Genomic DNA, 17,706 nt, shown 5'->3' with positions numbered 1-17,706 from the left:
CTGAAGATGACAAAGCTGGCTTGGGTCACACAGCGGTGGCCCTGGCTTCTTCATTTTGCTCTGCTCCAAATGGCATCCCTGAGAACTGCAGAGTTGGAAATAGGACAGGATACGTTGGTAGTTTGTAGTTGTGTTATTGTCCAGTTGTCATAAATGTTAGCGTTCTGTATCAAAATTTGGTCAGAAAATAAGGTCAGGATGTTTACTAACTTGGGGTGTTGCTTTTTTAAAATGATTTTAAAGTAAAATCAGTCTTTTATTTGAGGTGTCCTCGAGTTCTGTGGGGGAAAAATCTTAGCATCTGTATACCTGCTGTTTGGTCTGTCTCCTAGAGGGAAAATTTAATTTGTGATGCAAATAGCTCAGATGAAAACAGTGTTATATTTTGAAATAATTATTATTTCATTGGATCTGCAAATATTCTAGTTTCTTCAGCACTTAAACAAAATGGCCAGCTTTGGCAGAGGAGAGATGCCTATGTGACAATTCCTAAGTGCTCTAATAAAGTCTGAATGCATGAAGTTTGCATGCACAGTTGAGTGAATTTATTTTGGAAAAATAAAACCTATGTAATTTGAGGCCATCTACAAACGAACTCTGTTCATAATTGGATGAGTGCAGTTAAAGACTACGGACTGAAAACAGTTAACTTATATAATCGTGACATAATATCTTCTGTGTTGTGTAAATTTAGTCTGCCAAAACAAATGTTTACAGCCTCAATTTAATGGTCATCTTTTTTCTTTAGAATTTTTTAATGAGCTATGGTTTAGTATATTATTGTAAGCTTTATAAAAGAGTATAAGAACACTTTTTAGTTAAGTCCATAAGATCTAATTCACTTCATCTCATGTGGGTATATCCAGTTTAGGGCTTACAGTTCCTGGTGACCTGGAGTTTTGTGGATTTCAGTGCCATTACATTGACCATCTTCAGTGAACAACATCTAAAGAATGTATATGACTTCTGGTAACTGGTAAACATATATCTGAGAGCTGTTCCCTCCAAAGCCTTCGGTCAGCTCCCAGGGTAGGATGGGTAAGACATGGTCTTAGCTAGTAAGAAGTTAGTCTTAAGACACCAGGTAACTGAAAAATCTCAAGGTTGTGTGTGACAAGGGTCCTAAGTGAAGTGTAAACTGGGCACGAGCAGGGTTGTGAGGAGGGAGAGGTCATTTTTGTTGGGGTGATCAGGGACAGCTTTTCCTGGAGGAAAAGTGCCATTATGAGATCTTGAAGGATAGGGTGGGTTTCTCTAGGGTTAGCACAGAGGGACTAATGTGAATCCTGGAACAGAGGCAGAGAAATGCAGGAATGGTCCGAGCCTGTAATACTATGGAGTATTAGTGGAAATTAAGTTTGTCTAGGCCCAGGGGCACCTGGGTGGCTCAGTCGGTTGAGAGTTCAACTTCAGCTCAGGTCACGATCTCCCGGTTCACGAGTTCGAGGCCTGCGTCGGGCTTTGTGCTGACAGCTGGGAGCCTGGAGCCTGCTTTGCATTCTGTGTCTCCTCTCTCTGCCCCTCCTCTGTTCAGGCTCTGTCTCTCTCTGTCTCTCAATAATAAACATTAAAAGTTTTTGAAAAAAAGTTTGTCCAGACCCAAATCGAAGCGTCTTTACTGGCTTGATTAGAAGGACTTTATGAGAATGACAAATGAACATGGTAGCTAAGGAAGAGATTTTTTTTTTTTAACGTTTATTTATTACCGAGAGACGGAGAGACACAGAGGGTGAGCAGGGGAGGGGCAGAGAGAGGGGGAGACATGGAATCCGAAGCAGGCTCTAGGCTCTGAGCTGTCAGCACAGAGTCCGACGCGGGGCTCGAACTCCCGAACTGTGAGATCATGACCTGAGCTGAAATCAGTCCCCAGCCAACTGAGCCACCCAGGTGCCCCTGGTTCCATACAGATTTTAGTATTATTTGTGCTCGTTCTGTGAAAAATGCTGTGGTATTTTGATAAAGATTGCATTGAATCTGTAGATTGCTTTGGGTAATGTGGATATTTTGACAATATTAATTCTTCTAATCTATGAGTACGGAATATCTTTCTGTTTGTGTCATCTTTAATTTCTTTCATCAGTGTTTTATAGTTTTCAGAATATAGGTCTTTCACCTCTTTGGCTAAGTTTATTTCTGGGTGTTCTTTGTGGTCCAATTGTAAATGGTATTTAAAAGAATTTCAACTTTCTTGTTAATTTCTAGAAATGCTACAAATTTCTGGGTATAAATGTTGTATCCTACCATTTCACTGAATTCATTTCTATGTATGGTATCATGTCATCTGCAAATAGTTATAATTTAACTTCTTCTTTACCAATATGGATGCCTTTTATTTCTTTGTTTTGGCTGATCCTTTGGCTAGGACTTCCAGTATTATGTTAACTAAAAAGTGGGAGTGTACATCCTTGTTTTGTTCCTGACGTTAGAGGGAAAGCTCTCAATTTTTCACCACTGAAGATGATGTTAGCTGTGGGTTTGTCATTTAGAGCCCTTATTATGTTGACGTATGTTCCCTCTAACCTCATTTTGTTGAGTTTTTATCATGAATGAATGTTAAACCTTGTCAAATGCTTTTCTGCATCTACTGAGAGGATTATCGATTTTTTTATTCTTTGCTTTGTTGATATGGTGTATGATGTTGACTAATTGGGGAATGTTGTACCATCCTTGCATCCCAGAACTAAATTCCACCTGATGGCGATGAATAATTTTTTTGTTGTATGTGGCTTGCTTGCTCCTATTTTGTTGAGGATTTTTGCATCTGTGTTCATTAGAGATATTGGCTTGTAGTTTTCTTTTTTTGCGGTGTCTTTGGTTTTGGTATCACAGTAATACTGGTCTTACAGAATATATTTGGAAGTTTTCCTTCCTCTTCTATTTTTTTGGAGTTGTTTGAGGCAAATAGGTATTAAATCTTCTTTAAATATTTGATAGAATTCGATTGTGAATCCATCTGGTCCTGGACTTTTTTTTTTTTTTTTTTTTGGTAGTTTTTAAATAACTGATTTAATTTCATTACCTGTAATCAGTCTATTCAGATTTTATATTTCTTCCTGGTTCAGTTTTGGAAGATTACATATTTCTAAGAATTTATCCATTTCTTTTAGGTTGTCCAGTTTGTTGGAATGTAACTTATCACAGTAATCTCTTATAATTTTTTTTGTATTTATGTGATGTGAGTTGTTACTTTTCCTCTTTTATTTCTGATTTTATTTGGGTCCTTTATCTTTTTTTTCTTGATTTGTTTGGCTAAGAATTTGTGAATTTTGTTGATCTTCTGAAAGGACCAGCTGTTTGTTTTACTGATTTTCTTTTTTAAGTGTCTATGTCATTTATTTCTGCTCTGATCTTTATTATTTCCTTTCTTCTGCTTACCCCAGACTTTGTTGTTCTTTTTCTAATTTCTTAGGCTTAAGATCAGATTATTTGAAATTTTTCTTGTTTCTTGGGGTAGGCCTGTACTGCCATATACTTTGCTCTTTGAACTGCTTTTGCTGTGCCCCAGAGATTTTGGACTATTATGTTTCCATTTTCATTTGTGTCTATGTGGTTTTTTTTTTTTTTTTTTTTTTTTTAATTTCTTCTTTGTTTCATTGGCTCATTGGTTGTTTAGTATCATGTTGTTTCGTCTCCATGTGTTTTTATTTTTTCCAGTTTTTTTTTCTTGTGAATTATTACTAGATTCACACTGTGGTGGTCAGAAAAGATACATGGTTTGATTTAAGTCTTCTTAAATTTATTGAGGCTCGTTTTACGGCCTAACATGTGATCTATTTTTCAGAATGTTTCATGTGCACATGAAAAGAATGTGGATTCTATTGTTTTGGGGTTGAATGTTCTGTATATATCTGTTGTATCTATCTGGTCCAATGTGTCATTCAAAGACATTGTTTCTGGGGCGCCTGGGTGGCGCGGTCGGTTTAAGCGTCCGACTTCAGCCAGGTCATGATCTCGCGGTCCGTGAGTTCGAGCCCCGCGTCAGGCTCTGGGCTGATGGCTCAGAGCCTGGAGCCTGTTTCCGATTCTGTGTCTCCCTCTCTCTCTGCCCCTCCCCCGTTCATGCTCTGTCTCTCTCTGTCCCAAAAATAAATAAACGTTGAAAAAAAAATTAAAAAAAGACATTGTTTCTTCATTGATTTTCTGTCTAGATTATCTATCCATTGATGTGAGCAGAGTGTTAAAGTCCCCTACTTTTGTATTATCATCAATTTATCTCTTTATGTCCATTAACATTTGCTTCATGTATTTAGATGCTCCAGTGGTAGGTGCATAGATATTTACAGTTGTTATATTCTTCTGTTGGACTGATCCCTTTATCATTGTGTAATGGCTTTCTTTGTCTCTTGTTAAAATCTTTGTTTTAAAGCCTATTTTGTCTAACATAAGTATTGCTACCCTGGCTTTTTGATCAGTTCCATTTGCATATGGAATGTTTTTCCATCCCTTCACTTTCAGTTTGTATGTGTCTTTACATCTGAGCTGAACCTCTTGTAGGCAGTGTATAGATGGGTCTTATGTGTTTTTGTTTTTTTATTTCTATTCCACCACTCTGTCTTTTGATTGGAGCATTTAGGCCATTTACATTTAAAGTAATTATTGATAGGTATGTACCTATTGCCATTTAAAAATTGTTTTTTGGTTGTTTTTGTAGTTCTTCTTTCTTCTTTTACTCTCTTTCTTTGTGATCGAGGAATATCTATAGTGTTTTATTTGGCTTTCTATTTTTTGTGTGTCTATCATATGTTTGGGGTTTATGGTAACCATGAGGTTACCATTTACATCCTAACTAAATGGCATTCCATGTTAATTTGATGGTCATTTGAGTTCAAACACATTCTTAAAAACAAAAACATTCCCCCTTCTCTTTTTACTTGCTTCTCCACATTTTAAGTATATGTTGTCATATTTTACATCTTTTTATTCCTCTTTTATGTATGTCTAATTATGGCCACTTCTTTTCCACTTAAAGAAGTCCTTTTAACATTTCTTGTAAAGCTGATTTAATGGTGAGAAACTACTTTATCTTTTGTTTGTCTGGGAAACTTTCTCTCTCCTTCAAATCAGAATGATAACCTTGCTGGGTATTCTTAGTTGTAGGTTTTTTGCTTTCAGCACTTTGAATATACTATGCTACTCTCTTCTGCTTGCACAGTTTCTGCTGAAAAATCAGCTGATAGCTTTATAAATTTTCCCTTGTAAGTAACTGTTTGTTTCTTGCTGCTTCTGAGATCCTCTCTTTATCTTTAACCTTTGACATTTTAATTATTATGTGCCTTGGTGTGGACTGCCTTGCGTTCATCTTCTTTGGAACTCTCTTTGCTTCTTGGACTTGGGATATCTATTTCCCTCAAGTTAGGGAAGTTTTCAGTTATTTCTCTTTTTAAAGTTTACTTATTTTTAATTAAAAAAAAAACATTTAGTTTTGCAAGACAGAGCATGAGCAGGAGAGGGGCAGAGAGAGAAGGAGATACAGAACCTTCAGCAGGCTCCAAGCTGTCAGCACAGAGCCCCACGTTGGGCTCAAAGACATGAACCGTGAGATCATGACCTGAGCGAAGTTGGATGCTTAATGGACTGAGCCACCCAGGCGCCCCAGTTTATTTATTTATTTTGAGAGAGTGGGGGAGAGAGACAGAATCCCAAGTAGGCTCCACGCTCCGTGCTGAGCCTGATGCGAGGCACGATCCCACCACTGTGAAATCATGACCTGAGCTGAAATCAAGAGTCAGACACTTAACCGACTGAGCCACCCAGGTACTCCTGCAGTTTTTATTTCTTTAAATAAGTCTTCTAGACCTTTCTCTCTCCTTCTGGGACCCATATAATGCAAGTGTTTTTTTCACTTGATGTTGCTTAAGAGCTCTCTTAATCTAACCTCATTAATTTTGTTTTCTTTTTGTTTAGTTTGTTGCATTACTCTTTCATATCGCTGATATGTTCCTCTGCATCCTCTAATCTGTTGATTCCCTTTAGTGTTTTCTTATTTCAGTTATTGTATTCTTCAGCTCTCCTTGGTTCTTTTAAGTTTATTTATTTATTTATTTTTTTTTTTTGAGAGAGAGAGAGGACTGGTGAGACAGGCAGAGAGAGGGAGACAGAGCATCTGCAGTGGTCTTTGCTGACAGTGGAGAGCCTGATGCGGGGCTTGAACTCACACACTGCAAGACCATGACCTGAGCTGAAGTTGGATACTTAACCGAATGAGCCTCCCAGGTGCTCTCCTGCTTAGTTCTTTTTAATATTTTTTTTGGTCTCACTTCTTGGAATGAGTTCTTCCATTCTTTTCTCCAGCCCAGTAATATCTTTACAATCATTACTTCAGTTCTTTATCAGACATATTGCTGATCTGTTTCATTTGGTCCTTTTTCTGAGTTTTTTTTTTAAGTATATTTCTCTGTTTCCCCATTTTGCTTGACTTTTTGTGCTTTTTACTGTGGACTAAGCAAAACGGCTACTTCTCCTACAGTTGAAGGAGTGGTCCCCTGTATGGTGTTCCCTACGTAGACTGTGTGTGCTTTGTGACTTCTGCTGGATGGCTGGAGCTGTGGCTGGATATGCCAGCTACTCTCTTAAACCATGGCTTTTTACAGAAAGAATAAAGGGAAAAAACAATGAAATTTTAAAAAGAGTAAACTAAAAGAAAAAAGAAAAAGAATAAGACCAAAAAGAAAAAAATACAAACAAGACCTGACAAATTTTTAAAAGGAAAAGAAATAAAAATCCCACAAACCCATAGCTTGTGTTTTCTGTGCCCCAGCACCACAGGGGAGCTGGTGTGGTCTTGTGAACACTGGGCTTACTGAGGTGGCACACTCACCATGAGCCGGACCCTGTTCTCGTCTGGACTTTGAAGGTGGAGGGGAAGAGAACCTTCCCACAGTTCCTCAGCCCTTGTAAACCTTGGCTTTTTATTTTCTGTGCACCATCATGGCCAGGGCTCCTGTGGGCTTCAGTTATGGTACCAGGGCCCTCCAATATGGCGTCTTGAACCCACCCCTTGTGGGCAGCCAGACCCTGCTCCAGTCTGGGCCCTTCAGATGGAAGGGAGAGGGTTCCCATAGTTCCTCTGCCCTTTTAAACCATGGTTCTTTTTCTGTGTTCCAGCGTGTCTAGGGCCGGCATGGGCTTGTGGACCCTGGGTTCGCTGAGGTCACAAGCCCACCGACACAACCAGACCTGTTCGCCATGGTGGCTGGACTCTGTTCCAGTCCAAGCTCCCAAGGTAGGGTAGCAACGTAAACTGTGTCATTCTCCGGTCCCTCTGACCTGGAGAGAGTTCTTGCGGTGACCCTGATGCTTGGTAGAGTTCTAGTGTTGCTCTCTTAAGCCTTGGGTTTTTTTCTGTGCCCAAGGACAGAGAGGGATCTGTTCCTGATTTCTCAGTACTGTCCCTCCCCACTGCTGGTCACAGAGTTGGGAGTGGGGGTTCCCTTTGTTACCACGTCTCCGTCTCTCTTGCTGGTTTCTTTGCCTGGGGTTGTTTAGTAGCTGTTCGGTCAGCCCTCGATCGTTCTTCAGGAGGAACTGTTGAATTAATAGATGTGATTTGGTGTGTTCTGTGGGGGAGGCGAGTTCAGACTCTTCCTACATTGCCATCTTAAACTGGACTTTGCAGTTTGAGACACAAGTTGGGCTCTGTGGGTGCCCCTCCCGTCTTCGTATCTCTCCCACCCCTTGGCTCCTTCTCACCCTTCCTGTGGCAAAGAGAGTGAGGCCAAGTGTTGCCCAAGGGCAGGACGCCCCTGGGCTGCTTTCTGCGTAGGGTCCGTTCAAGGCCATCGATGGCTCTCAGGTGATGCAGCAGTGGACTCTGAGTAGTTTTCCTGTGGGAACAAAGGGAGGGGCCCGACTGCCCGATCCTTCCCCTCAAGCTGCGAGGTCATTGGACTTGCCCTCTAACTGCAACTCACTCAGCTTCACTCTCTTTTAGCAGCTAGAGCTCTCCCTTCCTGTCTCCAACTCTTAGACATTATTTTTATATGGCTTGATTGGCGGGGGGTGGGGGGGAGGGCTTCTCACTAACTCTAAAGCCCCTGAAATCTGCTAATTGCCTCCCATTGACCAAACCTAATGCCCCTTTTTTCCCCCAGCATTTGCCCAGCTGATAACCTTGCAGCATCTGAGTCTGTTTAAATATTCTCTTGGCCTCCGGGACACTACTTCCTCCTCTTTCTCTCAGTGCTTCTTAGGACTTCGTTTCTGGCTAAGTCTCTGGCGGGGCCAGCTTTCTCCTCTCCCTTTTTTAGACACAAAGGCTTCTTGACCCCAGTGCATGTTTGTTAATGTGAATAGCACATCTTACAGAGCGTGGTAAGTGCTTGTTTTCCCTCTAGAAGGTGCCCACTAGGCATGAGCTCCTTAAGAGCAGACTGCACGTCTGTTCTTTTTACCATTTTATTCCAAATCCTGGGACAATGCTTGGCACATAGGCATTCAAATACTTGTTCAAGTAATGGAATCCATTGGAATCCTAGGTGTTTAACCTCTGGAATTTTTTTGAACAAGGTCCCTTCCTTGTCTATATGGACAATTTCCCATCCATCAAAAACTAAGCTCAGGCATTATTGCCTCCTTTAGGAAAGTTTTCTTGGTAAGCTGTTGTTTTTATTATTTTGGAGAGAGTGTGTGGGAAGGGCAGAGAGGGAGGGAGAGAATCCCAAACAGACTCCCCACGGTCAGCGCAGAGCCTGATGTAGGGCTTGGACACACAAACTGCGCGATCGTGACCTGAGCAGAAACCAAGAGTCGGACACTTAACTGAGCCACCCAGGCGCCCCCACTATTTTTAACGCATCCATTATTTTCTAACTAAACATTTTCCATCTACTTAACCAGACTATGAAGGCTACGCGCAGGATTTCACCTGGGGCGCCTCTGTACCTCTAGTGTAATACGCAGCACTGGGCGAGGTAGATTTGACAAATATTTAAGTGGACATTCCTATTTCCAGAGTTTATCAGATCCCGTAGGACTAAACTAGCATTAAAAACATAAGGGCCAGTTTTACATGGACTAGCCCAGGCAGAGTGCTTAAATCTTTCAGAGAAATGTGCGACTTCTATTCGTTACCTAGCAGGTGTGAAGTTCATTTCCCTCTTCGTACGTGACATTATCCCAGGCAACGCTGCAAAACCTTGCCTTTTGTTGTTCAATGCTTGGGAGTCACAGACCCACGTGCCTTTCGGGGGGCGGCTAGGTTTGTTGACCGAAGGCAGATGGTAACTGTGGCAAAAACAAGCTCACGGGCCCATCTCCGGGCTACAGACAGCGGTGCCTGCAAACGGCACGGGTCGGTGCCACGAGCTTCGAGTGCACGGAGGGAGCAGAGGTCTGCCTCACCCGGGCTGCCGAACATGACCTGGCCGCAGACACCTTCCTCAAGGGCTCCCCGTGAGCTGCTCCGCAGATCCACGATGACCTGTGCTGACAAGCTGCCCGATGAGGGTACGAATTTCAGATTTGCGCCCTCCTGCTCTTATTCCAGTGTCCCCTCTACATGCTTTAACAGGGCAAAATGACCTACACGTTGATCGCGTTTCCTCTTCTCCATGACTGAAGGTGAAGAAGGTGAAGGGATATCTTAGGTGACCGTAGTCTTGTACGAGTGCTTACTTCTTTGCCTGGGAAGACAGCTGTCCCCTAAGTATGTGAATGTAGCTGATTTTGAAGAAAGCCTGCTGTAATAAAAACACATGGCAATCTTCTTTGTATACAGAAACTGGGAAATGTGTTTAGGTGAATGCTTCCCACATGTCAGGCAGCTCTTTCACTCTGCAACGAATTATTAGGCCTTGCCACAGAGACAAAAAGGTTTCTTTTTACACGTGAATTGGTTCCACCCACTGTTTAAAATGAAGCCTCAGTAGGTTACAAGGAAACTTTTTAAAATGTCCTCTCCCTCCCCCCCCCCCCGAAAACTCGGGTCCCCGTTCAGATAGCGAAACTGAACCTTCTCCCCTTCTGTGCCACCTCCCGTACCCTTTCTCCCACCCCTGCCCCATCCCTGTTACCATCCAGGAATTTAAGCCATTTAGTAAACAGACTTTGAGCACGTCCTTTGGGCCTGTCTTGTTCTCTTTAATGTAACCGTTCAAAACTCTCCATTGATGCATCACCCATCGGTGATCCTGCCCCATGACCTTGACTGACGTGTCTTTCTTGGGCTTCCCCATGGTCAAAGCTCACATCCCACTCCTGAGCGGAAGCAGCACCCTCTCTGCTGGTCTGGGCACTCTACAGAGCCATGGTCGGAGGCTCCAGAGCACTGTATGGTGTTTCTGCCTAACATCGTCCCCTCAACCAAGCCAGTGCTCCCACACAGTAAATTTAATATAACCATTATATTAAACCATTAAATTTAAAATAGCCATTATAGCCTCTACTTCTCTAATTGGTCTTAAGTTTTTCTTGTAATGACCATTTTCTGAAATAGTTTTACCTAGTATTGATATACTAATAATGCTACATAAAAGGCCGTGCACTTTTTATTGAAATGAAGAATTGTCTAAAATTAATTGCTAAAATATCCCTTTATTAAAAAAAAATTCCTGAGTAAAATTGGTCATCTGGAATACCACACAGGCACACGTTTTAACTTTTTGCAACCAAATAAGAATAATCTCAACATGCTTTGCTTTAGTGTAAAAATCAATTTATTATACAACAATCATACAGAATGCTTTTTATCTGTCTACAAAGAAAAATGGCTTCTCCTGCTTCCCTGTCCACCCCAATCATGATATTATGTTCTCAAGTACTTTCAAAAGAAAAAAAAGTGATATCCTTATTTTCCAAATAAGGAAGACTCTAGAAACATCATAAAATGATACAGAAGTATCAGAATGGTCTCTTACAAAGTGCGGTTCTGCCCATCACAGTAAATATCATTTTTCCTTACCAATAAAAATAGATACCTCTGACGGGGATAGGGAGGACCTGATCTTTCAATAAGCCTAACTGGTTCAATGTATAATTTTGATGGGTTGAAAATGTCTTTTCATTTCCATTTAACACTCCATTTTGTTTAAAAAATTGAATTTGTAACATGTGCTTATAGTATTAAATATTTTCACTCTTATGAGTAAAAGGAAATTCGGGCACAAAAGTTTTTGACAGATTAGAGAGTTTTTTTCCTGGTTCTAGGAAAATCACATTAAATGTAGACATTTTTTTTTTTTTTAATTCCAACGCTAAAAGACAGGTTAAAATATTTACCTGATTCAGTTTTTGTGGCTAAGACTTCATAGCTCTTGTATCAGCCCTTGAATGGTTTAAGGCTAGAAGTGTTTGGTCGGCTTCACAAGAATGAAAGCCCCAGTGGGAAAATAGCATCCTAACGCCTCTAAGTTGAGCTTGGAAGTACCAACTACCCACGTTTTCCCCTTCGATCTAAGAGGTTTCCAACTGCCTCGTACTTACAGCTGTCTGGCTTTGCCATTCTGCCGAAGGCTGGCTTCCCTCCTTGCTCTGCCAGTATGGGGTCCGTGAGGTCACCAAAACTGCAGGTGTGATGCAGAGTCTGAGACTTCAGGGCCTCACTGACATTTGAGAATAAGCTGCTTACGATGAACGACGAGTGAGGTCTGGCTTCCCTCTGTGTCTCATTTTTACCTGGAATGAACTTCGGCCACCGATTTCAGCCCTTTTTTGGGACCCCAAACTGCACTGGAGTCCAGCTCGTGTTTTGTTACAGAGGAGAAATAACAGAACTCCTGGAAGCTAGCCCTTGTTTTGAAACAGGTTTCTGGGAGAGGACGATACTCGTAACAACACTGTTAGGATGGGATGGGAGGAAGTGGGGGTTAGGCACCCTAGAAAAATCAGCTTTAGAAAACTTAGAAAAATAAATCCAAGAGTAAGTGGGTGTCTGTTCGGTGAAAATGGACCAAGTGCCCACATGTGACATGCACGCATCTGCACAGCACGTTTCCCACGAAGACCAGCTAAGGTCAGTCACCTTCCGCAAAGCAGGCCGGGGCCTGAGAGGGTAGCGGCCACGAGCGGGAAGTGGGAGACCTGGATTGGTGTCCGTGGTGCAATGCCGTCCCCAAGTCTGTGCTCTTTTTTAAATGAAATAATTTTCAGACTAGAAAGCAAGGGGGGAAAAAGGACAGAGAGGCACTCCCAGATTGAACACTGGGTAATGGCGAGCATGCCTTTCTGGCACTTCCGTGTTTGACCTTAACATTATGACCTCAAAGTTATTTTAAAGGGAAGAGCGGAAAGAAAAAGCATCAAAGTTGGCAAGTCTTTTAGTTTCATTGGGTATAAATCTTCCTCACATCTTCAAAACATATTGTTTCCATGCTTGATGCAATTTAGTAGTAAAAGTCCAATATTTAGGGAGGAAAAAAATATGTTTTCCTCCACTTTTGTGCTTGTTCTCAGGAGAACTCGTGTTACCTGGGCAGGGGTAGGATATACCGGGTTTGCCAAATTGGCACTTTTCACTGTGGCTCATTACCAGCCCAAGGCTCATGTTGGGATCTTTCCACAGTCCTCTTTTTCTTCCTGTTTTCAAAAACTTAACCTGAAAAGAGTGACAGCAGGTATTTGGGGATAATACAAGAGTGGACAAATTCAATGTCTATTTTGCCCCAACTGCTCTGATTCATAAATATTCCAGTGGCTTAGTCTTCCAAGGAGAAGGGAAGATTCCTTGATCAGAAAGCGGGCAGCCAGATTCAGATGCTGCTTTTAAAACCGATCATGGTGTCCATTTACGACCTAAACTGGGGTAATTTAACATGGGAGGTTGACAGGACTACGTGAATAGTTAAGGAAACCAAATTAAAAAGTGAGAAACTACTTCTATCCGAAGCCCCTGAGCTATGAGGATTTGGCAGAAGAGTTTTTCTTCTTAGGAAAAGTAATTGTCAAAATCAAATACAAATTTCATTACCATATCACTAAGTTGAGACAGTGTAGGAATTTGACAGACTCTACCCTAAGAGAGAAAAGTTGTGCTAGATTTTCCTGTCTTCCATTTAAAATCCATTTTCATATTTTCTGGGGTCAGGTCCTAATGGAACAAATGGACTGATTACACACTGGCGAGCAGTGCTTAATATAGATTAAGACACCCTGTAGTTAGAAAGGTAATTAACATTTTGTTTTAAACACTTCAATCTGAATAAAACTTTTTATTTGAAGACTGGCTTCGGAAAACAAGGCTCCGTGTTTCCTGGCTTTGTACGTGTATAAGGCGTTATACCGACGGTTCTGGTGAGGGGGTCAGTCTGTGGGGAGGAGACAGAGCCGCACCAGTTCTGAGGTCTACAGAGTTCGGTGTCTGAGGTGACACATATGTTGACGGAAGCGTTCAGTTAACAGATTAACCTAATAGCAATATATTAATACATTCCAGGTACAAATGATTTATAAACTCAAAAGAAATTAGTTTATGCTAAAACATATATAACTTTCAATTCAGTCTTTGCTTTAAAACAAGCGAATCTGTGAGGCTATTATATATGCTTTGTCTGTTACTGGGCATTTACTGTGCTTTCTTGTTTATTACCCCATTAGTTGCAGCGAAGCAGGCTTTGGAGAAACCGTTCTTAACTTCTTTCCCTGCAGGTGGCTCTTGCGTATTTTTCTTCATTGGCTTTTTTCGGTACGTCTGTTGGATGCACATATTTTGAAGAGAGGGAAAAAAGGATTCTTGAATAAGACTTCGACATGGCATATAATCTAAAACAGTTCATGATTTTATTGGGTATTGGACAGGTAAGAATTTGTTTTATCTATTTGGAGAGAGGAAGCACAAGTCGGGGGGGGGGGGTGGGCAGAGAGGGAGGGAAAGAGAGAGAATCCCAGGGCTTGAACTCACGACCTGTGACCTGAGCGGAAATCAAGAGTCTGATGCTTAACCGGCTGAGCCACCCAGGCCCCCCACCAAAGAAGAATTTTTGTCTGACAATTTTTAAGCTAATGGTTAAAACTAAAAATAGGGTAAAAACCGAGACGGATATGAATGAATTCCAATGAAAGGTTGTTTCTGTCACCTTCTCTACACTGGTTAGGATTTATGTATTACAGGACTGGCATTCAAATTATTCTGCATTAGTTGCTTACTTGCATTTCCTAAAAATTAGATCCTTTCCAATTCAAGTTGGAAAAAATGCTGTTATCTTAAAAGTACCAGTATCCAGGATTCTGGCTTGATTTGGTTTTTGGCATATCCTTCTTATTCTGTCCAAATACCTGATTTTGTCTCATTTTTACTTTTTTTTTTTTTTTTTAAAGCACCTATACTAACAAGGGTCAAGCCTGAAATTATATACTCAAGTCTAAAGGAGTAAGACTCTGTGTGAACCAACAAGTAGGGTCAACATTTTGAATGCCCACTGCCCACCCTGCCGGCTACCTGCTCATCCTCAAGGTTCAACACCAAGTGCCACGTTGACTCACTTAGCTTTCCTGTTAACAGTCAGTTTTGCTGTGTGAGTTGTTTTTGTTTTTTTGTTTTTTTGGGGTTTTTTTTGGGTGGCTTTGTTTGGTTCCATCAATGGTTATTTCTTCAGAAATTCTCAAAGGAAACTTCTATCTGTTATAAAAGACAAAGCCTTGGGGCGCCTGGGTGGTGCAGTCGGTTAAGCGTCCGACTTCAGCCAGGTCACGATCTCGCGGTCCGTGAGTTCAAGCCCCGCGTCGGGCTCTGGGCTGATGGCTCAGAGCCTGGAGCCTGTTTCCGAGTCTGTGTCTCCCTCTCTCTCTGCCCCTCCCCTGTTCATGCTCTGTCTCTCTCTGTCCCAAAAATAAATAAACGTTGAAAAAAAAAAAAAAAAAGACAAAGCTTAGCCAGTCCAATGGCGCTGAAAAGACTGTCAGCAGTTCACTTTCCCACAGTTGTACTTTGTGAGAAGCCACCACAGGTTAACCTTTAGCAAATGCCAACTAAAAAAAAAACGAAGCATTTATTGTCTAAAGAAAGAAATACAGTTGATTTCAATTTGGAAAGTACTGTTTGGAATAGAAATGTATGTTCTCATCTTTTTTTCATGAAGCTTACTTTCTATTTCCCCAGCCCACAAAGGAGAGCAATTTAAACTCTACCACCACCTGAGGCCTGCACTCTGCTCCCCCCTTCATCAGTTTTTGTATTAATGGAGTTGCTTTGATGTCGTGTTTTGGAGCCCTGTTCCATTTAAATTGTTGATTAAAAAGAAAATGGCATTTAGTAAAGAAAAAGCCAATGTGACCTTTCCACGGTGGCTTGCCTTAAAAGAATTTTTTCCAGATAGTGAGGTTACAACATCACCGTGCTGATATAGAAATAATTTTTTAATATTCAACTCATTCAGCCTAAGTTCTTCTCCATTTGTATAGAGGCCCTGGATTCAGATATAAGACACTTGTTTCATGTTTTTGTCCCATGTTACCAATGTGTGACTTCATTCAACTTTTTATGCATGCACTGAAAAATGTTTAATAAAATGCCCACTAAGGCTATTCAGGGTGGTTTTCCTTCAAGGGGAGGGCTTGGGGGCGGGGGGGAGAGTTAGTTTTCACTCTCTACTTTGTGAGCCTCCATCACCGACCAGCACGTGCTAGTGGATTTCCTCGGGCAAATTAAACACCAATGTAAGGCGAGAGCGCAGTCTGCTATGTTCCGCCACCGGAGATGTACATTTCACTTACCTGAACGTAAAAATTTAAGAACAGGATGACTAAGGTGAGCATGTAGGACGACTGGAAGATGAGACAGCCGAAGGGGAAGCCGCAGGGTTTCACCACCGCGCTCAGCGTGTGCGTGATGGTCAGCACGAACTGCACCTGCGGGGGGGGGTGGGGTGGGGGGCGTCACTGGGGGGCGGCCAGGCCGAGCCACGCAACACACCATTTGGAAATATGAAACATTTAGAAGTCGACTCCTGTTACTCCCTAGGTTTTGCAGGAAGAAAGCAAAACTGCGGAAGCAGCCCACTATCCTACCCAGAAATTTCGCTTGAAACGATGCTAGTCAGTATATTTAATTGCCCGCTCGTTTTCTCATGGAAGAGTAGCAGTTGCACTTATTTAGATAAAAATGAATCTTAAAATTAATGTCTGTGTTAAATCACTGTCACTTCGAAGCAAGGAATAAGGTAGCTTATTTCGACACACTAGATTTTAATCCTTAGAAGGTTCTTTTTAGAGGAAAACAGGCAGCCTCCTCACACACAGCAAAGCCTCTGCCTACGGGGACAGATTTCTTTCCTCCATGAGGATATCCGATGCTTCACAGGGAGAGGAGCTGAACGAAGGGATAACATACCAGCTGAGCCTGCGTGAGGTATTTCTTCCACCAGAGATACTTGTGCATAGATGGAAATACAGAAAGGCCATAGTAGGAGTACATGAGAATGTGGATAAAACTGTTCAGTGTGGGTCCAAAGAAACCTGTAAAAGTATGGGATAAAAATTACTGCTCATTCTTCATCAAAGGAGACGGATTCTTCCTGTGCAGCACGGCTGAAGATGAGTCACACCTGTGGCACTATCATCTGCCACAATCCACACGGTGAATTCACCCTCGTTTCCGCGCTCTTGCTCCAGGATTCCGCAAAAGTCACCGAGATAGGACAAAACTGGATGGTTTTTCAGTCAGAGTGCCAACCAAACAGGTAATTCCTGATTTGCAAAGGCTTTACTATCCCTTAAGCTGTTGTTACTATCGAGTGATCAGGGAGAAAATGAAATGTTAGCTTCAAACCGGTGGCAGAATTCCTTTGAAAGAGAAGTGTCTCTGCTTCCACTATGCCTCTGATGAGCCATTCCGACTGTGGAAAGAGGGCCTTCGGTATAGGGCTTAACAAGGTGCTAAAGAGTCCAGGAGATCAGGCTGCTCTTTACATTTAATAAATTCTACCTGAAAGGGACCTCGAACCAGGAGAGCTAGAGCAAGGCGAGAGAAGGTGCAGCAGGAGAGAAGGCTGGGACAGGATGGGGCTGGGGAAGGGGGGGGGACGGACTGGCCAGTGAGGCTTCCCAGCGGCTGGACCATCTCATGGACTTCTAGGACAAGGAATATCTAAAATCCAATTGCAGGACATTTCTGCACTAACTTGTGCCGTTATCACTCCTCTGCCCCTGCCGCCACCTTCGTGAAGTCCCTGTAGCTTCCGTCAACGTGGGCAAATGGTGTTTCAGGAAACCAAAGGAAAAAGAGAGAAGTTCTATGTTGCTCAGCTAAGAAGCAAAAGGATTTAGTTTGAAGGGGTGAGATGTCAGAGACGGGTCTATTTGTTGGAAACTGGGAACCCACTGTCGTGAGGATTAGACCAATCGATACACACAAAGTGCTCACGACAGTGCCCGGCAAAGCAAACACTACCTCTGTTACGTTGGGATCCAGATGGCTGGGCTGTGAGCTCTCAGTCCTGCGTGGAAGGGGCTGTGGGGCTGGAGGACCCCTATCAGCTATGTCCCCTTAGATACATTAGTTTTACTTTGTAAATTTTGATTCTGTCACCTGGGAAATGGGCAGGACAGTAACTGGCTCTCTGGGCGGTGCTGGGATTGAGTGCATAATGCTATGGAAACTGAAAAGTGCAGTACCTACGCTGGCTAATGAATTTAAACTCTGTAGCCTGGTTTTCCCAGTCTAAATCAAGGTCTGGTTAGATCCATGCCAATCAATGAATGAGAAGCAGGGGTGTCTGGGTGGCTCAGACACCACTGCCAGAATCTAGTAAGTACTCAGCAAACACTGGCTGGAATAGC

The 17,706-nt window shown here is 42.2% G+C and overlaps 2 protein-coding genes across 2 annotated transcripts in view; one reads left to right on the top strand and one right to left on the bottom strand.

The window, feature by feature from the left end:
* The window catches only part of SYCP2L (synaptonemal complex protein 2 like), a 117,024-nt gene extending 107,630 nt beyond the window's left edge, over positions 1–9,394 (top strand). The window contains exons 32-33 of the mRNA XM_043593132.1: positions 7,105–7,222; positions 9,212–9,394. Of these exons, the coding sequence (XP_043449067.1) occupies positions 7,105–7,222; positions 9,212–9,394 (301 nt within the window). The remainder of the gene's footprint in view (positions 1–7,104; positions 7,223–9,211) is intronic.
* Positions 9,395–10,629: 1,235 nt separating this feature from the next.
* The window catches only part of ELOVL2 (ELOVL fatty acid elongase 2), a 67,291-nt gene continuing 60,214 nt past the window's right edge, over positions 10,630–17,706 (bottom strand). The window contains exons 6-8 of the mRNA XM_043590828.1: positions 16,259–16,383; positions 15,643–15,777; positions 10,630–13,621 (exon numbers count right to left, since the gene is read on the bottom strand). Coding sequence (XP_043446763.1) covers positions 13,496–13,621; positions 15,643–15,777; positions 16,259–16,383 — 386 coding nt within the window. The 3' untranslated portion in view covers positions 10,630–13,495. The remainder of the gene's footprint in view (positions 13,622–15,642; positions 15,778–16,258; positions 16,384–17,706) is intronic.

Source organism: Prionailurus bengalensis, chromosome B2, assembly GCF_016509475.1.
Source record: "Prionailurus bengalensis isolate Pbe53 chromosome B2, Fcat_Pben_1.1_paternal_pri, whole genome shotgun sequence".
Taxonomy (NCBI): Eukaryota; Metazoa; Chordata; class Mammalia; order Carnivora; family Felidae; genus Prionailurus; species Prionailurus bengalensis.
The sequence above is the reverse complement of the archived record's forward strand: the minus strand, read 5'-3'. Positions and strand labels throughout refer to the sequence as shown.